At 46.5% G+C, this 20,088-nt stretch overlaps 1 protein-coding gene across 2 annotated transcripts in view; it reads right to left on the minus strand.

Annotated features, from left to right (window-relative positions):
* The window catches only part of polr2a (RNA polymerase II subunit A), a 32,010-nt gene extending 14,524 nt beyond the window's left edge, over positions 1 to 17,486 (minus strand). For both annotated transcript variants that reach the window (XM_043686761.1, XM_043686762.1), the window contains exons 1-12: positions 17,217 to 17,486; positions 11,146 to 11,278; positions 8,992 to 9,128; positions 8,452 to 8,625; positions 7,279 to 7,560; positions 6,502 to 6,663; positions 4,852 to 5,072; positions 4,451 to 4,583; positions 3,935 to 4,059; positions 3,183 to 3,393; positions 2,488 to 2,697; positions 1,312 to 1,480 (exon numbers count right to left, since the gene is read on the minus strand). In XM_043686761.1, coding sequence (XP_043542696.1) covers positions 1,312 to 1,480; positions 2,488 to 2,697; positions 3,183 to 3,393; positions 3,935 to 4,059; positions 4,451 to 4,583; positions 4,852 to 5,072; positions 6,502 to 6,663; positions 7,279 to 7,560; positions 8,452 to 8,625; positions 8,992 to 9,128; positions 11,146 to 11,278; positions 17,217 to 17,303 — 2,044 coding nt within the window. In that variant the 5' untranslated portion in view covers positions 17,304 to 17,486. The remainder of the gene's footprint in view (positions 1 to 1,311; positions 1,481 to 2,487; positions 2,698 to 3,182; positions 3,394 to 3,934; positions 4,060 to 4,450; positions 4,584 to 4,851; positions 5,073 to 6,501; positions 6,664 to 7,278; positions 7,561 to 8,451; positions 8,626 to 8,991; positions 9,129 to 11,145; positions 11,279 to 17,216) is intronic.
* Between the last annotated feature and the right edge of the window lie 2,602 nt (positions 17,487 to 20,088).

Here is a 20,088-nt window from a genome sequence, read left to right on the forward strand (position 1 = left end):
CTGATCAGGCCTGAGCACCACAGAACGGATCATTTGACCGTGGAGAGAGACAGATAAAGAGGAGAAAGACAGTGACTGATAAGATTCAAGCGACAACCCTGGCTCCCCCTCCCACCTCAGCCCTAACAACAGGTGAACTTTCCAAGTTGTCGGAGTAACAGCTTCGCTGATCACAGGATAGGATTCTGTCGAGCAGCACAGTAACTTACTCCAGTATTACTGTACCTCCTATATGAATCTACACCGGTATGATTAAAACACAGCCATGTGAGGGAAGGAGGGTTCACCAAACAACACAGAAGGCTGCCGTTTGGTCCATCAGTCTTCCACAGGAAACTGAACAGGAGCTGGAGGAGACCCCATGCCTGCTTATGGTACTCACTAAAGATGGAACGGATTATAGCTTCATGTCAACTGTCTGCTCCCCAGTAACCCTTTTGGTCAAGGATCAGAATATATTCAAAACGATGATCTGGCCTTCACTGCAATCTGGGGAGGAGAATGCCAAAGACCAACCCTTAAAGTCTCTTTGCCATGGCCCTCCCTGTCCATGTACTTTGTTAATTGCTCTGTGAATCTGCTTCCGCTGTCCCTGGTGTCCCTTTAACTCAGTGCTCCTCCCCTCACTCCATCCCACTCAGCTTCCTGAAACAGCTCTCATTCCAACCCTACCCTACCCCTGGAACACCTCACACGCAGAAGCCAGACAAAAAAAGTACCATGAGACGGGGCACTGAGAAAGCCAGGCAATCATTTGATTAGCACCCATGGAAATCCGCAGACCAATGAGCTCGGATCAGACCACAGTTAGCACCTTGGCGAGAATGGAGACTTAGTTTAAACCCACCCACCTCGGGACAAGCTCTCGGAATGGTCATCCTGGAGTGGGCAGCTAGCAGTATCAGGACAAATTGGAAACAGGTGTTTACAGTGCAGAGGCCATTTGGCCTATCAGTCTCTTGTGCTATCTCAAAGGGCAAGGGCTCTTAAAACCACTTCCCTGTACATTGGTGTTTGTCGATCCTTTGTTCAAACATTGCCCTGCTTCCTCTTTTGAAAGGACTCTGGGACCCTCCCCCCAGTGACCAACTGATCACCTGACTTGACTTTTGTAGGCGATAAGCTCAGTCTGAGTGTATCCGATTGGTTACAGGTTGGAGAGATCAGGATGGATCTCAGGGACAGATTTTTGTACAAGGTGGCTCAGAACAAAAAGCAATTTGAAATCTGCACAGAGGCCAGAAGAATGACAGAGCTGAATGCTGAGCTATGTTGGCAAGCTTGTTTCTCCAGTGTGCAGTGAGCTGTTACCTTCAATCAATAGCCAGTTGTTGATGACTGTCTGGATGTTGCTGTAGAACAGCCGGGTGATGTCATGGCCCATCTCCAGGAATGTGATGTGTACCAGGGAGCCAGCTGATGTGCCCAGTGATTTCTTGCACAGGATACCCATGATCAGCTCTCCATTCTCCACAATCACCTGAATGAGGGGGAGGGGGTTAAAGAGAGGAAACAACCAGAGGCAGCTTGTCAGTCAAATCCACAGGGAGGCAATCCTGCCTTGTATTTACTGAAGCTGCTTTCCTCTTCAGTGCATCATTAGGCACAGTCTCTGCTCTACCGTACCAGGGAACAAACTCAAGACTACCTGATGTGTTAACACTTCAGGGGCCCAGAATGGCTTTGCTTTGTCCAACCCAGCTGGAGGAGGCCACTAAGATTCAGATATTTAATAATGTGTTACTCAGATCTGGAACTAATTTAATCTTACAAAAATACAAAGAATGTGCTTGGATATGTTGTAATCTCACCTATATTTCTCTACCTCCGTTGCCACTCTCACTCTGCCCTAGCGTTAACATTATCCCAACAAGAACCAAGAGACAGTGACAATGACGGTTCCAGTGGTGATTACACTCCATACATGGCGTACAGTGCAAAGCTCCAGTTTCCATCATACAGCAAGGGTATAGAGGCAATAAACATGGAGGGGAATGACTAGGGTACAGGGTAATTTACTTCAGAAACAGGCTAGGGCTCCTGCAACTCTATGGGAGATGCTCCCTATGTTTTTGGTATGCAGGGGCAGGGGGGTGTTGATAGGGTAGACGGAGACAAGTCTCCACTTAGTAACCAAAACTACAGGCCATCAAATCAAACTCAATATAAGCTTCTTCACCCAGAGACAGTGATCACAATGTGGAAGCTGCTCCCATTCAGGGCAATGAGAATGTTGAGACATTTTAAAACAAAACCAAAAAAGGAAGTTGGACAAGGTTATGCTGATGGGGTGAGGGGAATGCCAAGTGGGGAACGGACAGCCATGTCAGCTACTGGAAATACTACACTACCAACATCCTCAGCTCCTGTGCAGTATTTGATTGGTCCAGAAATCTTCCAATCAGATTATTAATGAAGTCTGAAAACTGCACAATTTGGGGCATAAACTAACTGGGGGCTCAGGCAGAGAAAGCAGCTGGGACTGACCTTTGTATCACCCGGTGAGATGTGTTTATAAGGGCCATTGTCCTCTTCATCTGGGTGGGTGCTGTGTGTCCGGATACAGTTGATGTGGCCTGGGATGACCAGGGTGAAGATCTGCTTACCAGTCCACAGTGGTCTCGGTTTCAGGATGGAGGGCTGGGGAACTTTCCCATCCCAGGTCGAGAGATGCATCAAAAGATTCATGACTTCACCCTGAGGTGAGGAGGAACAAAAAAGATAAGTCAGAGGTTTCCTGTAATCAAACATCAATGGCATTACCACTTACACCCCAAGGGAGAGTGTGTTCCAGATATTGACTCAGCCTGAAGATACCAACATTGAATGGCTATTCTACCATGAAGTGCATTACAGCCGCCCTGCATAGTCACTGTTCCGAACCACTGGAGTAATGGGTGTTCCCTGTGCCGGGAAACTCCCCACAGATTCGAAAGCTTGTCGAGAGATGGCTTCCCCTACTAAGCTGCTGCTGAGTCCACCTCAGTAAAACCCCACGGAAGCATCGGGAACCAGCCTGGGACTTTGCTGCCAATGAGAATGACCATCTTTGATTCTCAGTCCTGACTGCAATTGGTTCACTCAGCTCAAAGCTGACACTGTATGGAGGGAGATGTCATCCAAAGGATAATTTAGAACCCAGAACTTTAACAGTCTATTTGAAAACAAACTGCAGGTCTTACCCGGTCCATGAAGACATCCCGCTTGGTGAACTTGCGGACAGCTGTCAGTGTGTCCTGCACAATGCCCATAACGGGTCTGTTGGACTGAGGGGTGACGATCATCCTGGGCACCATGGCCAGCTCCTGGATCTCAGCTCGGGTTTCCAGGGACTGGGGCAAGTGAAGATTCATTTCATCACCATCAAAATCAGCATTGTACGGAGTGGTCACACTGTACAGAGACAAAGAAAAGCTGCTGTTACTCCTTTAAAAACACTGCTAACCCTACGGAACAATATACTGCCAGAGACCGCAAGGGTACAGCAGTCTGTACATTGAGGCCTGGCTGGATTATCCAAGCCAGTCATGTTTTACTATCACCTGGTCCTTTTACTGCACAGACGTTGCACACTATACCTGGTTTTTGCTTTAGTTCTTAACTCAGTGCCTCATTGATGCATCAATCCGGAGTCAGAAATATTCTATATCAGCAACAATGAGCTGAGTGAGAAGTCATCACAATAAGGATATAAAGCAGACTCGGCTCCCATGGCCATCAATTCGATAGAGGGTAATCTCAGTCAGCTAAAGCACCCGTGATACTCCAGACAAATACAGATGTCACATGCAGTCAATCCCCCCTTCCAAAGACACTGATCAACTAGCCAATTGCAAAGAACTTGCACGATTGAGGGTAATAGCAGAAGGCTGAGGGGTTGAGTACACAGCCACATATACAGGGCTAACATTGACAGAAACATACAGACACTCACCTGAGATTAAGACGAAAAGTTGACCAGGGCAGGATCCGCACTTTGTGCCCCATCATGGACATTTTGTGCAGGGTGGGCTGTCGGTTGAAGATGACAATATCACCGTCGCACATGTGCCTTTCCACCTAGAATGCACGGACATACTGTAAGTGGCAGGTGCACGCACAGCACAAGACAGCTTTCAATGAGACGAAACATCCTGCTCTCCCACACAGTACAGCAAGCTCAGCCTGGTCTGGGCTGCAGCTTCCAAGTACAAACGCCCGAGGAACAGGATCGTTTACTCTGGACTGAGCTGACAGGACAGGTATCCTTCCTAAAGGCCAAGTTAAGCAATATCGAGAGCTCTAAACATGCAGGGGGAAGGACGTACATTTCTGTAGCACCTTTTGCGCCCACAGCACCAAGAGCACATTTGAGATCGGGATTGTGCTCCAGTTCTGCAATAGCAGTGACACTCCTGGTCAGGTTAAACCCCAGCTACAGGCACCTCTTAAACAAGCATTTTCCACTGACCCTGTAGCCAATTTGCAGATGAAGGTCGCTGGGTTTGGGATGAAATCGCAAATCGATTCGATCACCGTTGTCTCGGATAATGTACTTGGCGCCTGGATATTGGTTGTTACCTCTCCTCACCAACTCCTGGAGTCTGTAAGAAATCAGCATCACAAACCAACAGTCAAGCTGCTGTACAGCACAGAGCAGAGACCCCTCAACGGTGCTGAGTAATGACCCAGGCCTTGCAGGGTTAAACAACAGTGAACTTTCAACGAGCATCATTATCAATGTGTTAACTGCCCAACATAGTCAAGGCATTTAAGAGACACTTTGATCAGAGAGGGGATACTCCCTATCCAACACCTTTCCACAGGGAATAAAAGCAGGCAGCCACTGCAGTGCAGGCGAGATGCACCAACCTGTCGATGTTGAATGGCGTGACGATTTCTGGGAAGGTCATGTTGGCAGCGATGGATCGTGGCACACCGACCTGATCGATGGAGAGGTTGGGATCAGGCGTGATGACAGTTCGGGCTGAGAAATCTACACGTTTGCCCATCAGGTTCCCACGGACACGCCCTTCCTTCCCCTTCAGCCTCTGTTTGAGGGACTTCAGTGGGCGGCCTGACTTTTGCATTGCCTGAGATTTAAAACAAATCCAGAATCAGCAGAAGTCCACAGCACGGGAATGGCATCACTGACTCAGCAAACCGTGTACTTGCTCTCACGACTGGATGGTAAGACTTCAAACTGCTGCTGGTTTGAAACACAGGACAGATGTTACCTCATGAGCACCAGAGTGAAAGCTTGGTCCCTTGTACAGCACCTGTCTCAACTCCCCACAGCCTGAAGCACAAATAATCCACAGCTGTCAGCCCTGTAGCTCTTTTGGGTAGATTTTTGGGCACTAAGGTTCCACAAACATCAAGTAATCAAAACTGTAGTGATTCAAGGAGACAGTCCACTACTGTCCCAAGGGGCAATTAGGGACAGACAATAATTGCTGGGCCCAGCCAGCAGTGCCCACATCTCAAAGGATTTGAAAAGATAATCCAGCATAGTGACATCAATTGAGGAATAAGCTCTCATTTCTATCACAGCGGTGGGATCTTTCATGCCACACATGACCCTGCTTTAAAGCCTCAAACAGTGGCAACTTTCACAGGGCAGCACATGCTCAGACAGACTCCAGGGTGAAGACCTGGATTCTGATGCTGATCCTGGTAGATCCAACATGGACATTAGCTCTGGTCAGTGGGATAAGCTGATATTCTCAGGTCTTTAAGACCATCACTCCCAAAGATGAACACTTTCAGCTTCTCCCCTGCTCCCCACAACACTTACTGGTTAGGAATCAAGAGTCATCCAGCACAGAAACAGACCCTTTAGTCCAACCAATCCATGCCGAGCATAAACCCGAACTAAGCGAGTTCCCCCCTGCCCGCTCCTGGCCATATTCCTCCCAACATTTCTTATTCATGCACTTATCCAAATGTCTTTCCAAAGATGTACCCACACCCACCACTTCCCGGAAAGTTCATTCCGCACATGAACCAGCGTAAACATTTGCTCCTTGTCTTTAAAATCTTTCTCCCTTCACCTTAAAAATATACTCCCTAGTCTTGAAACCCCCACCCAAGGGAAAAGAAACCTGCCATTTACCTTATCTATAGCTCTCATGATTTTATAAAGCTCTAAGGTTACCTCTCAACCTCCCCCACTCCAGTGAAGGAAGTCCCAATCTATCTACCCTCTCAACTCAAACCGTCCAGTCCCAGCAACATCTTGGTAAATCTCTTGCTGAACACTAGAGTTTAATAATCTCCTTCCTATAACTGGGTGACCAGAACTGCACACGACTCCAGAACAGGCCTCACCACTGTCCTTACAAGTTTAATGTGACACAGCTGGAACTCATGACTGCCATCCACTCCTACAGGTGGGAATACAGATGAAGCAATCTCTGCTTTTCCCTTCTTCCATCCGTCTACAGCAGGGACACAGGCCCTCTTACACCCTCGGTAGGGACACTGCCCAGCCACACTTACCACCTCGGCAGGGACACTTACCCTCGGCAGTCCAGGTAACTCATTATCAACCATGGTGGCCACGTGAAACTGCAGGAGTTTGACATCCTCAGCAATGACATGAGCTGCAGCTCCATTCTGCTCATTCCTACGCAGTTGGTTGTTAATTTTCACAATGTCAGCCAGTTTGTGGGTCAGGTCATCCTGAAAGAAAACCCCAGGTTAGATTTCTAAGTCGTCACTAAGCAAGCCAGCCCTGACTGGCAAACAGCAGCTGGAAACACTGGGCTTACCCAATCCTACTCATGCTCCCTTTCTTGCTGACCCCCCCAACGGTCTCTCATTTTCCATGTGACAGAGTCCCGCTGGGAGACAGCTATCTTGTGATTCCCCACACAAACGACCAGCCATGTGTATATACCACTGCTCAGTGATCCAAAGCTGACTGGATACAGACCCCAGCCATCTAAATGGATGTTCACCTTGGATACCATTCAGGAGGACAAACTGGCAAATGGCTACTCTGGAACCACACGCCCACCTCTTGTTCTATGCTTGATGCTGCCTACTCTGGCTCCATGCCTTACCACTCATCCCTGTACAAAAATCAATCAATCATTCTCCTCCTCTCCCCGCCCGGACTTCCACTCAACCACAACCCCAATCCTGAGGCCTGTCCCTCATGTCTCCCTCATTCCCTAGTCTGTGCCTCCTCACTTCTCCCCATTGCCCGCCCTCCAGTCTCTGCACTACCCATTATATTCTGCTTTTCCATGAAGTGCCCAGTGTTCTGATGGCAACCCCCATCGAGGACAGTACCTGGTTCCGGGCGGAGCCTTGCATGACAACAGCTGGACGCACAGAGAGTGGCGGGACAGGAAGGACTGTCAGAATCATCCACTCTGGCTTGGCGTACTTAGGATCCATGCCCAGGATCACACACTCCTCATCTGTTATCCGCTTGAAGATCTCATACACCCTCTCGGGGTTCAGCAGGATCTTCTTCTCCTGAGAGTCTTCATTTACGTGTTTCCACTCTGCGTAGAGCTCCAGACCCACCCTCCGGATGCGAGGCTGGTAGCGACCACAGCCTCCATGACCCTGTAGCAGAGACAAACCACACAACTCATCGCACTTACAGCACATTCTACTAATAAAGACTTGGCCAAGTTGATATAGAGTCATTGAGTCAGAGGATGTACAGCATGGAAACAGACCCTTCGGTCCAACCTGTCCATGCCGACCAGATATCCCAACCCAATCTCGTCCCACCTGCCAGCACCCAGCCCATATCCCTCCAAACCCTTCCCATCCAAATGCCTTTTAAATGCTGTATTGTACCAGCCTCCGCCACTTCCTCTGGCAGGTCATTCCATACACGTACCACCCTCTGTGAAAAAGTTGCCCCTTAGGTCTCTTTTATATCTTTCCCCTCTCACCGAATTGAACACAATATTCCAACAGTGGCCTAATGGGGTAGGACCATAAACAAACACTGATAACCCAGAGAGGCTGGAGGGTTTGAACAATGAGGAAAGTCTGATGGGCTGCGGCTGTTTCCCTGGAGCACTGAAAACTGACACGTGACCATATAGAAGCTCAATGAGGGGCACAGATTAGCTATTCACCCTAGGTCTTTCCCCAGGGTAGGGGAGCTCAAAACTAGAGGGTATATATTTAAAGATGAATGGGGAAAAACGAAAGAACGTAGGAGGCAATATTTTCATGGAGAGTGGTGTGTGTGTGTGCGCAATGAGCTACCAGAGGAAGTGGAGGCTGGTACAATTCCAGGTGCCTTTTAAATGCTGTTTGGGTATAAGAATAGGAAGGGTTTGGAGGGATATGGGCCAAATACAAACAAATGGGACTAGATTAATTTAGGATATCTGCTCGGCATGGACTGGTTGGACCTCGAGGTCTGTTCCTGTGCTGTACATCTGACTTTATACCCTCAGTGTACGAATGGCCTTGTAGGAATGCAGAGGTGATTACCTTCTCCTTGGTGAGATCTTCCTCACCCTCCTGCTGCTCCACTCCAAACTTGTTGTCCATCTCCTCGCCACCTTCACAGATGTTCTTCCCTTTACACAGCTCATAGACATGAGTCAGACGTTTCCGGGGCTGCCCTTTCGACTTCATCAGGATGTCTTTGATTTTGGGATTATTCTAGTGACAAAAAGACACAAATCTCATGATTAGACCAACCACTCTCACGCATGTATCTTCACCTGAAGCACAGGTTAAGCAACCCAAACATTGTCCTCCTGCCAGTTTTCTCACCAAGTGATACCGACGGTTCTCACCCTCAGGGAGGTACAGAGCAGCAACAGTCCCACAGGATGAGGAAATGCACCATTGCACGCCCTCAACAGACTCTACAGTAATAGATGCATTGAAGGGAAGCTGGTTAACACAGGGGAGGGAGGAATGGGACAGTCCGATAGGATGGCAGGAGGCACACTCGGAACAGAAATACTAGCAGGAAGCCAGCTCATGAGACTGGAAACATGATGCAAAGAAAATGCTACTTACAGAATCTACCAGCAACTTGGAACAGAAGAAACAGACACATCGGAGAACTTTCATCGTCTTTGTAAGAAAGCCAACATGAAAGACAGGCTTTGCCAGTTCGATGTGTCCAAAGTGACCTGGACATTCAGTCATGTTACCTGCAAAGTGGAGACAGACTGTCAGATACACCAGAGAACATGGATCTTGTCTGATCCTCTCAGGCAATAATCAGCCAGGATTCCTTACTCCTGAACACGAGGGCCACCCAGAAACACAACCAGGTATGGTTAAAGAAACCACAAACACAGGGGGCCAGTCAATTCCACAATGAATGGCTTTAAAACGATGTCCTGTTTTCTGAGAGGCATTTCATTAACACTCCCACCCACTAAATCCCTCCATAAACTGAGAAGGCCAGAGGACGTTACTGAGGTAGAGCTGGAGGTTTCCCCAACAGGGCCTACCCAAATCCACCTTAAACCAGCCCCCTCACCAATCCCCACCCAGAAACCACCTCCACACCAAAGAGGGGGAACCACAATGAACAAATGGTTCAGAGTGTCAATGACTCAGACTCTACACAAAACCACTGGTGGCTTCCAGTGGACAGGTGCTGTACAAATTTGATGCTAGAAATGACGATAATTTCAAACCTTAGAAACCCAGCCAGAGAGAGAAATGCAGGAAATGTGGTTGAAAGTTCAAACTGTGAATTTCCCCTCATTCCCCAACTCAGCTGGTGGAGAACAACCAGAATATTTGGGGGTTTGAGATATCTGAGGGTAATCGAGAGAGCAGAAACCGGAGATAGTCTGACAAATATCAAAATAGAGAAATTCCTTTTGATACCATTTGAAAGCTATGTGTTTAATTACAACACCCTGGAGAAATGGGGAGTGTAAGACGACTAGAATAGACTGAATTACACAGCTGGTGTCACTCACCCATCCTGGCTTCTGGTTATAAATTCTTGCCTTTCTAATTACAACCTTAAAAGCTGAGCTCTTCCAATTCTGGCCTCTGTCGCTTCCCCTCAATTTCCCTCGTTCCACCAGTGGCCTTGCTTCCAGCTGTCTGGCCCCCAAGCTCTGGAACTCATCCCTTAAGGTCTCTCTCTCTATCCTCCTTCAAAAGATCAACAAGCAGGTATTGGTAACCTGCTGGAACAGCTCTAGTTTGGTCAGGTGCCAGACTTTAATCTGGTAACGCTGTACAACATCCTGGGCTACTGTTAGCAGCTTATTATAGATTGGCTCTATTGGGAGTATTGGGCAAAGTCAGTGCAGAAACCATACCATACAGCTCAATTCAACCACAGTCATGAGATTATCCCTAAACCTTTCCTATCCACATACCTGCCCAAACAGCTTTGAATATTCTAGTTGTACTCGCTTCCACTACATACTCTGGTAGTTATTCCATACACACTGAAAATACTATTCAGGTCCCTTTTAAAACCTCTCTTCTCAGCTTAAACTACACCCTCTAGTTTTGGGCATCCCTAGCCTGGAGAAAAGACCTTGGCTATTCACCTTATCCACACCCCTCCTGATTTCATAAACCTCTATCAACCACAGCCTCTGACACTCCAGGGTAAAAAGGCCCAGCCTCTCCCTATAATTGGAATGAAACAGTGTAGACCTGGATCAGGTAGTCCTGTTTCAGCAAGTGTGCACACTCCAACTCCCCACAAAAACAGGAAACGCTCCAGAATTGTCACTTCTAATGTAAACAGTGTAACTGGACGTCATCACAAACAAGATAACACTGACTAGAGATAGGAATATTAGCTACCAACCCTACATCTCCCTCCCAAGACAGGAACTTCTTTCCTTTAGGCCTTAGAGATCTACAATGCAGAATTTTATAACATCTGGTAGTTCCACTATTCTTGAGCATTTTTATTCTAAAATTGACTGCATTAACTTTAAATTCTCCACCTTTCAGGAGTTTGACTTGGTCTTATGATCCACAAACCCAGTATCATCACAGTATCACAACTGTTTCCAAGAACATGCAAAAATCTGATTAAGAGAAGGACAACACAAAAGGGACTATTGCACAGATGATAGAGATGTGACAGAAATAGCCAAACAAGGATGCAGGAAGTACAGGGAGTGTTGACAGACCTTGCTTTAAGCACTGGGAGGTAAGTTTCTAGGGGAAAGCACACACCTGCACAGGTCTGGCATCGTCCCGTGCGCTCGATGACACCTTGGCGAGGGTCCATCAGGCCACCCAGTTTGGGCCGGCCTCCCTCGGTGGTCTCAGAGTACTTGATCCCTCCTTCAGTAACAGACATTCGTTTCTGGGGAAAGGCAGTAAAACAAAGGAATTCTTTACCTGGTCTGCAGCACACGCGCCAGTTTCTCGCAGTTGGTCCATGCAAGCCTTCATGCACTCCCTCCACCCCACACTCTATGTCACCCTCCCAGTATAGTTTCCCTTTCTCCCTGGTTTCTCTCATCCCCAGAAGTATAAACTAGCGCCATTAGACTTCTACATTAGCTTGTATTTATGTAGCATTTTCATCATAACATTCCAAGGTTCTTTACACAACTAATGATGAACAAAAATTGATACCAACCCCAGTATGGGGATGTTAGGGAAGATGGCCAAAAGACTTGGTCAGAGGTGGGAATTGCTCAAAAAGGGAAAGTAATCTGAGTAAAGAAACTTGCCTTAATTCCTGACTTTATTAGCAGTAGCAAGGTCAAAGGGGTCGTTTTGTTCATTTGCGTGGTATCTTGCTGTGTAGCAAACTATTCTTACATTCCAATAGCTTCCAGACTGAATAGCCTCTTGGTCAGTGCTTTGGAACCAGACACAAGGACTCTTGTAAATATCAGAAGAACCAGAAGTGTGCACAACGATCATTAGATTGGCAGCGCAAACCACCCCAATTACATGGGTCTTCATGGAAAATCAGAGAACTCAACAAGCTGTTTTAGAGGGAGACGATAGGGCTCAGGTGAACAGAGTACAGACTGACAAAATCCAAATTCTCATTTTTCTCTGTACCAAGTGACCATCACATACTAAGCAGCACCTCTTCTGGACTCAGCTTGTAACTACTGCTCCCAGGTGTAGCCACTTTTTAAAATCCTTGGCTCCTTTAGGCCATTGCCCAACTGGCCATACCACCACTCCTACCTCGGGCTTTCACCTTCCTATGCCCATCTCTGCATTTCAAAGAATGGCCTCAATCGCCAACTAGGATCAGATTGAAAAAGGCTATCCACTTTTCTGATCTCATCCTGCTTGGCCAGTTGATGTTTTAAGAGGTTACTGTGAGACAGTGCTCAAAGAACCAATCACATGTATCTGGACAGGGTTAGAGCTAGTGAGACGTCCCAACACATTCTCAAATCTCAGAACTGCAATGGCACAAGATCATGATTCTTGCCCTCTAGGGGTCCACAAATTGCCTGCTCAGGACAAATAGGCTCAAAGCAGCCTTTAGCTATAAACCATTCTGTAGCAATGGCATGGGACATAAGCCTCCAAGGCAGAGAGATCTCCTGGGGCAAGATGACCAGTGCTGGCTGCATGCCATATAAAGTTAGATCAAGCATAAAGGTTGCAACCCCAGTCCCTTCTGCTCTTGGGAGATTCAGTGTACAATCTCAGACAGCTTTTTTTGGTGTGGTGGTGATGGGGAGAGAAGATGTAGAGGCTGAGTGAAACAAATGGAAGGTGCAAGGAAACCACTCACAGGCCCCTTAACAGCAACAAGTGGATCAACAGTTCAGTTAACTTATTAAATGCTACAAGGTACCAAAGTGGGTTCTGCAGGATTGTTTTCTCTGGGATGTAGGAACTGTCACCTCCAGAGAACTCAGGAGCCATTACTCAGTCACCGATCCATTTCACAGAAGCCAACTCCAAACAGCACATTGGACTTTGTGTCAGTAGGCCCTTGTGGGGTTAGGTCAGAAACCCCAGTAATACTAAGTACAATCTATAGAATAGGTGCTGCCAATTAGCCCATTATGCCTGTACTGGCTCTTGAAACTACCCTGCTCAATTCATGTTCAAGTTGACCCAATTTCCTTCAGCAAATTTCCACTGAAGCAGTTTTGAACACCCCTTCAGGTAGCATGTGCTGAATCATGTTGCATGAAAACATCCTGCCTCCATGAGGGCTGGTAAAAGCAGCACCCCTCCAGCTCCCAACCCTACCAACTGTGGTTACCATTTCTCCATGTTTACTCTATCAAAGCCACTCATGATTTGAGCACCTCTACTCCATCTCCCTTATGCTTCTGTTCAATCCCAGTTCTAACCACTCAATGTAGACCACTGGGACAGCGATTAGGTATAACTCTGCATTCTCAACAGGTCTGACCCAAAGAACAAGGAGTGAGCTATGAATCACAGGGCAGGGATCTAAAAACATGAAACTAATTGGATGGAATGAATACCTGCCCACTTCAAACAAAAAAGGCATTCTTGTAAAAGTTGTGTTCAGGGAAGATCATGAACTCAAAGGTAAGTTGGGCTTGCTTTAACATACCTGTGGACCTAATTACAAACAGGTATCTATCTTTAAAACATTTCACCACTGTATAGAGAGATCAAAGCAGATTAACTGTAGAACGGGATTTTTACTTCACAGGAACATTTTGCAGGGCTGTGGGGAACAGAGTGGGAAACAAGGAATTGTCGAAGAGACAAGCTGACAGACTGAACAGTCATCTGTGCTGTGAAGTTTAATGTGCAACTGGTAATATCTCAGACTGCACAAAAAGCATTTACTACTAAATAACCAGACTGCAAACCTAGCTTGGAGCCAGGGTTTGCAGGAAATCCAGCCTCCAATTTCATCCTTAGCTGTCTGAGCTCTGGAACTTTCTGGCTAATTTGGGCTTGAGGGGTTTACAATGTGCTCTTGCGATACTGAACTTTCACTCTTGGAACTATTGCTGTAGTAAAGTACATTATGGAAATATATTGATGGGGAGCCAATCAGCACATTCAGAAGGCTGGATTGTGAAGTACAGTATGCAAGTTAGCCTGGACTATTGCACTGAGCATGGAAAGCTAGCTGCAGTGAGGGAAGCAGTGTTGTCTACCTTAATTGATTCTATCCAGTGATAACCATAGAAGGGCATGGTTTTGAAACTAGTAATGCTGAGGGCAGGTAAGAATGGGGCAGAATATAAAACAATTGCGACAGTTCAATTATTAATTTCCACTTTATTTATCAGACTCAAGAATACAAAAATCATTAAATATACCCCATGGAGAGCAAATCTTTGTACATTTACAGCACTTCACACCCAACATCAGTCTCAACCAACATTCCAAAATACCTCCAGCAGAAAATATACATTAATCCAGAGTAGTTGCCTGGATTTCAGAGCTTGGGCCTGGCTTGTGCCTCACCAATGGAACTGAGCAGTACAATTCTATGATAATTGCAGGCTTTCCTGGTGTCAGTAAAGCCTCAGGGATAGCACAGATAGATGGAGGTCCATGATGCCAGGAGTAATTAAGAGCATTTCTGAAGGGGCATTTATGTATGTTAATGCATGAACCAGTCTTTCATCATATACGGTCAATATATAGCTGAGGATAACATTCCATAGCATCCCTGCTTAAAAGCAGCACAAACATTTCCAGTCTTCTGATTGCTGTCGAAACACCATTTCGGACTCACGGGCAGCAGTGGAAGGTCCAAGGTGGAAGATTAGATCACCCTGTAGAAGATTGGATGTTGCAATAGGACCCCATTTGTGGCCATTAAAGGGGATGAAAGGTCAGGATGGAGAAACAAAGCACTTTACTCAACACTTTCAACATTCCAAGCAACTTCAAAGAAAATGTTAGAGATTATCCAACTGGAAGAGCACTTTATACAATTCAGGCTCAAGTTTGCTCCAATACTCAATTAGATCATGTTGGCACCTACCAGTCAGGTTTCCATAATCCTTGAAAGAACAAATACAATGCAAGAATCCCTACAGTGTGCAAACAGGCCCTTCAGCCCTAACAAGTCCACACCAACCCTCTGAGTAACCCACCCAGATCCATTCCCCTACCATATTATCCTATATTTACCCTGATTTAGGCACCTAACCTACACATGATAAAAGCAAATTACTGCAGATGCTGGAATCTGAAACCAAAAAGAAAATGCTGGATAATCTCAGCAGGTCTGGCAGCATCTGTAAGGAGAAAAAAGAGCTGACGTTTCAAGTCTAACTGACCCTTTATCAATGCTCTGACAAAGGGTCAGTTAGACTCAAAACGTCAGCTCTTTTTTCTCTCCTTACAGATGCTGCCAGACCTGCTGAGATTTTCCAGCATTTTCTTAGTTTTACTTAACCTACACATGCCTGGACACTATGGGACAATTTAGCACAGTCAATTCACCTAACCTGCACCCCTTTGGTTTGTGGCAGGAAACCAAAGCAACAGGCAACCCACACAGGCAAAGGGGGAATAAAAACTCCACACAGTTGCCCAAGGCCGGCATCAAATTTGGCTCCCTGGCACTGGGAGGCAGAAGTGCTCAGCACCAAGCCACTGTGCTACCCCATGCAGGTAAAGGCACAAAGGTTTGCAGCAAGTCTAAAAATAATCTAGTCCCTGTCTACAACTTTACCAAGAAGCATCTTTACAATCCTGGTTAAATCAGGATGGGGGTACCATCTACATCCAGTTTTTCACATTGAGATGGCAACATCAACTTGGGCTGGTTTACAGTTTAAAGCTGAAAATGTGTTGCTGGAAAAGCACAGCAGGTCAGGCAGCATCCAGGCATTCTCCTGTTCCCTGGATGCTGCCTGACCTGCTGCACTTTTCCAGCAACACATTTTCAGCTCTGATCTCCAGCATCTGCAGCCCTCACTTTCTCCTCATGGTTTACAGTTTAAGTCTGATGCATTACAGAATGAGGAACAGAGAGGTTGAGAACAGTAGCCCAAATGGAATCATCTGCAGCCAGATCAATTAGCCCCAGTTCAAATAGCAAACCTCAAATGTGTGAGCACATTACAATCTGACAGCAAAGGCAGCCTACTTGACTTCAAGAATCTGTGCCTCAATGGCTTTGCAGGGTATTAGATTAGATTACTTTACAGTGTGGAAACAGGCCCTTCGGCCCAACAAGTCCACACTGACCCGCCGAAGCACAACCCACCCAGACCCCTACATTTACCCCTTACCTTACACTATGGACAATTTAGCATGGCCAATTCACCCTGACCTGCACATCTTTGGACTGTGGGAGGAAACTGGAGCACCCGGAGGAAACCCACGCAGACATGAGGAGAATGTGCAAACTCCACACAGTCGCCTGAGGCGGGAATTGAACCCAGGTCTCTAGTGCTGTGAGGCAACAGTGCTAACCACTGTGCCACCGTACAAGTTGGGGAAATCAGTACTTTGCACCATTTTAATTGATACTAAAATGGAAAAGCTCAGTGAACACTTTCATATCACAAACTCAAGTGAAATGGAAAGTGCTAAAATATTCAGGTCAGATGCATCTGAAGAAATAAAGGGTTAAAAATTTCATATCATGTCCTAGTAGAATCAGTTTAAGAGCTTGCAAGTTGATCACAAAACTGGGAAAGTGTTTTGTTTTTTAAAAAGTGGCCCAAAAATGCAACTTAATATTTTTAAATTTAAAACAAAAAATCTTCTGCAGTGCAACAACTGAACTCCATGGTCAAGGCAATAATTTGCCGACTCAATGAAAGAACATGCACTGGTCCAAGACAACATCCCTTTAAATCAGTTATGAAAGGGGGATTATACAACTGGATGGGTGAAGCGTACAAGGCTCCACTTTCTCCAGATAAAGTCAACACTGAACTGGCAACAGTCCAAAACCATGCCACATGTAAATCTGAGTGGTGTAAAGAAAAGTTTTAAAAGGAACAGGGCTGGGGGCAGAGAGAAAGCATTCAGTGTAAAAATACACTTTATACATCAGTTACCCCAAGAGTAACTCATTTGAAGAATTTACACAAATTATAACACACTGTTACAAGTCTTAAATATAGATATGTAAAATGCAAGCAAATCCTTGGTCTGACATACATACTGAAAGGAAATATGATAAGTAACAGACAAGACTTCCCACCTAGCTTAATAAAGGGTAGCAGAACACAAATTAAAACCGAAAAATTAATACAATTGGGTGCAATTTGAGTTTTAAAAGAAAAAGGCAATAGCAAACAAAAAAAACCCCTCTCTTCACCTTTGGCAAAGTAGAAATCAAACCCAGCACATACCATCTCATCTGGACTGAGGATACCAAACTGGACCCTTTTGATGGTGCGCAGTGGGCATGCGCTATCTCCGGAAGGAGGTCCTTGCATGGTTCAAACTCCCAGCAGTCAAGCGGCGTCTCGTCAGGGGTGGAGAGAGAGGGATATAAAAGCGTAATTTTTCTTTAAAAGCGAAAACTGTTTAAAAACCCCTACTTTCACAGACGAAGCGGTCACAACCGCACCGGTAAGCCCTCCCAACCGTGGGCCAGCCTTCGAAGTAACTAGCCCGCCCCCACCTGAGGTTTGTCCCCCTCCCTTTTTTCCCTCCTGCTCCGGGTGCGCTCAAAGCGCATCTGAAAGCTCTAGCGCTTGTGCGCCGCTTTATATAGATTTCAGTCGGCTACGGGGTCGCCATCGCCGGCACTGCACGGGCTCGAACGCCGGCGTATGGAAATGAGGCGGCCGGTACAGCGGCGATTGGTCTAGCCGCTCGTATCCTATTAATCATCGGGAACCCGCCCCCTTTTCACGCTGGGGGTGGGGGAGGCCTGACGGAAATACCCGATCGCGGCCGAAGTGGGTTTTTTTTTGGCGGACCCGGGTAGTGTGCGAAAGAGAGAGAAAGCGAGCGCTTGGTGGCTCGAGCTGCTTGGATGCGTTTATGGAGCCTGAGGCCTAGGCCGCGTTTGCCGTCGCCTCTATCTCACTCGGTTTACCCGATTCCCAGAACGGCCGACCCTACCTTTCCGCTACCCCAATCCCGCCTCCCCACCCAAAGTCGACTTTTGTTTTCTACGCAGCACCTTCCCTCCCAAATTGCTGTCGTCGTCGGAAAAAAGTCCGGTACCTCAACGAAGCCTCGGCCTGTCGTAAGAGGCGCCCCGGGGCGGAGCGTCGCTGAGGCGCCGAGGCGCCGCTAGGAAACCCCGCTGGAAGCCTGGACCCGAGGCTGGACTCTTGGAGGGGTTATCGGGGGGGAGGGGGTTTGGTATGGGCAACGGATTTATCGCCACCTCGCAAGCGGCTGCGTTTTGTTTGTTTTTCTGTCTTGTCTGGAGTTAGTTTCGGATTCCTTTTAACAAAAGGAGAGACATTTTGTGGAAATGTTCCTGATCTGTGCGTTTAGCGAGAAAATGGAGGCGAGTGATTTCAGAGACAGCTCCTGAACAACAATGAACTTGGTCTTTCCACCAACACCCTCCCCCGCCCTTTTAATTTCACAAACTTAATTTTTTAAAAGAATAAGATCCATTTCGTCACTCATTTCCTGAAATCTTTCAACAAAAATCACCCCCATTGCCATCTAATTAACCCAAAAAATTAGACAAATCTCTCCAGGCCAAGTATGTCGTAATACTTTTTTCCCTTTCGTGTTCAAACTACTGTATCTTGGGGGTTTTGTCAAAACAAAAACACTTCTTAACAATCTCTTTGCTTCAAATCTTTTTGACCCACGTTTATCTGAAAAAGAAGGATCATTGCCCATCTTTTTAAAGTATTTCTTGAGGGTGGGGGACCAAATTTTCCTGAGGCTTCAAACCTACCAAGGTTACTTCTAAAAATAAAAATAATTTGCTTAGCGAGTTTTGAGAATTTGCCATGCCCGCACTTAACACTCTGGTGTAACTTGTCCTACAGGGTAAGTTCCCATGTTTTTTTACAAAACTAAGGCAGTGAATATGTTCTTTTTCTCTCTCTATGGTTGAACAGTTTAAGACCACTACGAGTTGGCACTTTCAGTCGCTTCCTGTTTCAGTAATCTTTCCTGTGCTGCTCTATATGTTTCTTTTTTTTGACATCTTTTTGAACAGAGTGTAGTACCAGAGATGTAGGGCATGGCCAATATTTCGGAGGAAGGTTCATTCGATCCGCAGCATTAACTCTGATTTGTCTCCGCAGATGCTGCCAGACCTGCAGAAGTTTTCCAGCAATGTCTATTTTTGTTGAAATATTTCAGGGAGACTGAATTAGGATGGCTGTGTTGTTAGAATCCCTCTTGTATCGCCATTCCAGGATGTTTGGGGAGCCGTTGGCCTGAAGTTTAGCCCTGGGTAACACTTCAGTGGTGAGGGAGTGCCAGAGATGCCACTTTCAGGTGAGATCTCAAACCAAGGTCTTGCCCGCCTTCTTGTTCATGTTAAAGATGCCATTATTATGAGAGTTAAAAATCACACAACAACAGGTTATAGTCCAGCAGGTTTATTTGGGGGTATGGGCTTTCGCAGTGCTGTTGTGTGATTTTTAACTTTGTCCACCCCAGTCCAACACCAGCACATCCACATCATTGTGACTAGAATTATAGAGAAGTACAACATTGAAACAGACCCTTCTGTCCAACTCACTGAGCAGTTATCCTGAATTAATCTAGTCCCATTTGCCAGTATCCCTCTAAATCCTTCATATTCATGTGCCCATCGGATGCTATTAAATGTACCAACCTCTGCCGTTTCCTTTGGCAGTTCATTCCATGTACGCGGAGAAAGTGAGGTCTGCAGATGCTGGAGATCAAAGTTGAAACTTTATTGCTGGAACAGCACAGCAGGTCAGGCAGCATCCAGGGAACAGGAGATTCGACGTTTCGGGCACAGGCCCTTCTTCCATGCACCATCTTCTGCGTGAAAATGTTGTACCGTAGGTCCTTTTTAAATCTTTCACCTTAAACCTAAGTCCTCTAGTTTTGGGCTCCCCTAGTCTGGGGAAAAAATCCTTGGTTGAAGAGCTTTTGCACAAAACGTTGATTCTCCTGCTCCTCGGAGCTGCCTGACCAGCTGTGCTTTTCTAGCGCCACACACTCAGAGTCATAGAGATGTACAGCATGGAAACAGACCCTTCGGTCCAACCCGTCCATGCCGACCAGATATCCCAACCCAATCTAGTCCCACCTGCCAGCACC

The sequence above is a fragment of the Chiloscyllium plagiosum genome, unplaced genomic scaffold (assembly GCF_004010195.1).
Source record: "Chiloscyllium plagiosum isolate BGI_BamShark_2017 unplaced genomic scaffold, ASM401019v2 scaf_6685, whole genome shotgun sequence".
Lineage (NCBI taxonomy): Eukaryota > Metazoa > Chordata > Chondrichthyes > Orectolobiformes > Hemiscylliidae > Chiloscyllium > Chiloscyllium plagiosum.